The sequence below is a fragment of the Lipotes vexillifer genome, unplaced genomic scaffold, assembly GCF_000442215.2.
Source record: "Lipotes vexillifer unplaced genomic scaffold, Lipotes_vexillifer_v1.1 scaffold965, whole genome shotgun sequence".
In the NCBI taxonomy this organism is placed as follows: domain Eukaryota; kingdom Metazoa; phylum Chordata; class Mammalia; order Artiodactyla; family Lipotidae; genus Lipotes; species Lipotes vexillifer.
This window is the reverse complement of record NW_006769686.1, coordinates 1290897-1294925: the sequence shown is the minus strand read 5'-3', so window position 1 is coordinate 1294925 and position 4029 is coordinate 1290897. Positions and strand designations below refer to the sequence as shown.

At 60.3% G+C, this 4029-nt stretch overlaps 2 protein-coding genes across 2 annotated transcripts in view; one reads left to right on the top strand and one right to left on the bottom strand.

Moving 5' to 3' along the window:
- ASIC4 (acid sensing ion channel subunit family member 4) overlaps positions 1-2050 on the top strand; it is a 22656-nt gene extending 20606 nt beyond the window's left edge. Inside the window, 4 exon segments of the mRNA XM_007445803.1 lie at positions 1079-1170; positions 1247-1326; positions 1656-1760; positions 1949-2050. Of these exon segments, the coding sequence (XP_007445865.1) occupies positions 1079-1170; positions 1247-1326; positions 1656-1760; positions 1949-2050 (379 nt within the window).
- A 1112-nt stretch (positions 2051-3162) lies between these two features.
- CHPF (chondroitin polymerizing factor) overlaps positions 3163-4029 on the bottom strand; it is a 4883-nt gene continuing 4016 nt past the window's right edge. The window contains 1 exon segment of the mRNA XM_007445802.1: positions 3163-4029. This exon segment is cut by the window's right edge and continues 7 nt beyond it. Within this exon segment, the coding sequence (XP_007445864.1) occupies positions 3587-4029 (443 nt within the window). The 3' untranslated portion in view covers positions 3163-3586.

The following is a 4029-nucleotide window of genomic DNA, read 5'->3' as shown; positions in this document are numbered from 1 at the left end:
CCTGCCAGGAATGCCTTTCACGATCTTTTTCTTCCAGCTAACCCCTACCCATCCTCCAAGTCACATCCTGTGTCTCCACCTCCAGGGGAGCCCTTCTTAGCCCAAACACCTTTCATCTGCACCCCCACAGCACCCTGTACATACTTCTGTCATTGCATTTACCCACTGTTTTTTGTTTGCACGTCTTTTGCACGTCTGTTTGCGTGTCTTTCTCCCTTAGCAACCTGGAGCCGTTAAATGCATGTCCAGTGAATGATGTGCAGAGGGAGAGGAACTGGGAGGGATGGGGGAGGAGCCAGGTGGCCCACAGGAGGGGTCCCACTGAGCCTTGGGCCTGGTACCCTGCAGCCAATCTACCAATGCTGAGCATCCTCTGAGTGCCAAGCCCAGTGCTGGCTCCTATGGGGACAGAGATGATTATAACACAAAACTCATGCCACAGTTTGTGGATGGGGCCATGTTTGAAGCTGTGGTACTGATTCTTAGGCCCCAGGAGAGATGAATGTGCATAGGGGAAGTAGGGGAGGCATGAGCTGGGCCTCTGAGCACCCCGGGTTTGGGTCCGTGAGAAGAGGAGAGAGGGGAGGCATCCCAGTTAGAGATCCGTGGGCTGATGTCAAGACCAGCCTGAGCAGCAGGGAGGCTGTGTGGAAAGAAGCAGATAAAAAAGTGGTTTGGATAAGAAGGTGGTTTGGATAAGAAGCTGATCATGGGCTGTCTTGAAAGTCTGGAAGAGGAATTCTGGAGTAGACTGTCAAGCAATAGGGAGGCACTGAAGGTTCTAGAGAGGTATGGGGATGAGTCAAAGTGAATACTATTTGCTGCTTTAGAGAAGGCGGGGTTGGGGCGGGGAGCGGGAATCTTGCTGGCCCAGGAGTTTTGTCTTATTCTCCCAGGCCCTTTGCTAGCCCTCAAAAGATGAAGCTGACAGGCATCTGGCCTGTCTCCCCTCACAGCTTTTGGGAGCTTCTTGGCACAGGCGGTCCTCAGATCCGGATCTGCTGGGCCTGGGATGTCCCGCCAGCCGTCTCCTCAGGAAGACGGCCCCTTAGGGATACCCTGCTTTCTGTCTCTGCAGGGAGAACTTCCTGGTCCTAGATGTCTTTTTTGAAGCCCTGACATCCGAGGCCATGGAGCAGCGAGCAGCCTACGGCCTGTCAGCCCTGCTGGGTGAGCCCCGGCCCTGATTCCATGGGGGTGGACCGGACCCGCCTCCCCCCTCTGACCCTGCTCTCATGCTCCCCAGGGGACCTTGGGGGACAGATGGGCTTATTCATCGGAGCCAGTGTGCTCACGCTGCTGGAGATCCTAGACTACATCTATGAGGCAAGGGATGGGGCCCTGGTGGGGGCCACCCAGATGGGGAGGGGTGGGTAGGAGGAGGGGCTGGGGGGAAAGCAGAGGGTCAGTGCAGGCTTCCTGGTGGAGCTGGACTGGCCGGAGGTCAAGCTCAGGGTTATTTACCAGCGTCCCCTGACTGGTGGGAAGGCCCGAGCGCGCTGATAAGTCAGGAGAGGGGGATGGGTGAGGAGGACTGGGGCGTCGTAGCGGGGGTTTGCTGGGCCAGCAAGTCCTGTGAGGTGGGCCTGGTGGGGCCTGTCCTCCTCTAGCAAGTTTCCTGAGCCCCCTGCTATCCCCCCACCCCGAACCCCCAGGTGTCCTGGGACCGACTGAGGCGGGCGTGGCGTCGTCCCAAGACCCCCCTCCGGACCGCCACTGGGGGCATCTCCACTTTGGGGCTTCAGGAACTGAAGGAGCAGGTGAGGGTGAGCGCTGTAGAGTATACAGCCAGCGTCCTCTCCCAGGACTGAATCCCCCCTGTAACTTCTGAACTAGCCTGCGGGAGGGGGTTCCTGGGCTCCCCTGAGGGGACAGGGTAAGGCTGGCTGTGTGAGGCCTGGGGGCACCACGTGAGCTCTCCCTGTCCCACCCCCTCTTCGCCTCGCAGAGTCCCTGCCCAAGCCAGGGCCGCGCTGAAGGCGGAGGCACCAGCGGCCTGCTCCCAAACCACCACCCCCCGGGAGGCCTCTTTGAAGACTTCGCTTGCTAGGATGGTGCTGCATCCAAAAGGACCCAGGAGTCTGGGACTCCAGCCCAGATCCCCACCGTAGCCTCCCGCTCTTAGGACCGAAGGCTTGGGGGCAGCCCAAAGCTGAGGGGAAGAGGGCGGTGCTCACTGGGAGGGTGGGGACTCGGTCCCTGCTCTCACCCACCCTAGTGCCACCTGCTTTGCACAAGGGTCCCTCTTGTCCACACCCTCCTGGTGCCCAGGGAGGGCTGGGGACCAGGTCATGGGCCCCAGTGGAGGGGAGGAGAAAGGGAGGTGGAAAAAGGGGCCCACCCCAGAGCGGGTGGAACCCTCTGTACATTTGTATATATTTAGGGAGGACAGGGTGGGGGTGCGGATACAGATGTAGCAGGTGGGTGGGGCTAGGAGGGTCGGTAATTTAGAGACAGCCGGGGTCCCAGCCCTACAGTGTCAGCAGGAGAGGGCAGGTCCCCAGGACTCAGGACTGCTGGGCTGGTCCTGCTTCCTGCCCCTCTCCAGGCCCAGCTTCCCTTTTGGCAGGGGGAGTGTGTGGTCCAGCAGGCCTGGCCCAGCTTCCAATTCCCTCTGCCCCAACCCCACTCCCAGAATCCCCTCCACAGGGAGAGGCAGATCTTTCAGAACTTGGCTGAGCTTGGGGGTGGGGAAGGGGGGCCTTCTCAGGCCTCTCTGCCTCCAGTCTGGTTTTATAAAGTGCTGACAAAGTTGGGAATAAAGAGGCATAAAGAATTCTCTGTGTGTATATGTGACTAAGCTGGGAGCTGGGGCGGGGCTGGGCATATGCATGACTTGGTCCCTGGGAAAAGGAAATACAGGCCCCAGCCAGGACAAGGAGCCTCCATCCTCAAAGCCCTCCCTGTCCCCATGCCTGCCTTTCAAAAACTCAGGAATCACTAGCCGGGACTTCCTGGTGGTCCAGTGGTTAACATTCTGTGCTCCCAATGCAGGGGGCCCGGATTCGATGCCTGTTCGGGGAACCAGATCCCACATGCCACAACTAAAAGCCCCCGCATGCCGCGACTAAAGTCCCGCATGCCACAATGAAGATACCATGTGCTGCAACTAAGGCCCAGGGCAGCCAAATAAATAAATATTAAAAAAAAAAAAAAAAGAACCACTAGTCCACACTCAGCCAGTTTATTAAAGGCAGGGAGCTTCATCAGGACTGCAGAGGAGAGAAGTTGGGATATACCGCCCCTTCTCTCTCAGCTCCCCACCTTCTCCAACAACTCATCTACAGCCCAGACCCCCAGGGGGCCCTAGGAGGTGGGGCTGGCGTCAGGCAGGTTGCACTGCATAAATACTTGGAGGCCACAGCCTGAATCAGCAGCGTCAAGAGGGAAGGAGGACCGGGTTTGGGGCAGAAAGGGGTGGCTCCAAGGGTACCTCTTCCAGGGCTTGCTCTAAGCCCAAGGGTCCCCCAAGCCAGGGGGGGGGGGCAGCGGGCTGCCCTGGGGTCTGAGGCTGCGGCGCTCCGGGTGGCTGGGAAAGAGCGGGGCGGGGCACCGCCTTCCCGGGGTTCAGGGGCGCAGGGCGGGGTCAGGTGCTGTTGCCCTGCTCCTGCTCGAACAGCAGCATGGCCAGCTGGGTGCGGGAGCCGAGGCTCTCGAGCGCACTCTGGCGGCAGCGGTGGTACAGGTCCTCGCTAAGCCGCGCGCTGCACGTCTGGGCCCGATAGCGCTGCAGCAGCGCGGGCTCCACCGCCCGCAGCACGTGCAGGCTGGAGAAACGCAGGAACAGCTCATACACATCCAGGCTCTCCAGCAGCTCCTCCTCCTGCTCCGAGGCCGCTGCCAGCCGCGCTCGGGCCGCCACGTAGTCGGAGTTGTAGAAGCAGGCCTCACTGGCCGCCTGGCGATCAAAGCGGCCTGTGTCCCGGCCTAATTCAGGGGGTCCCGGGCCCTGGGGTGGGGCCACGGCCGGGTGGAAGGCCTGGAAGTGCATGGGAAAGAAGGCTTGCCAGCCAGAGATGGCATGCATGC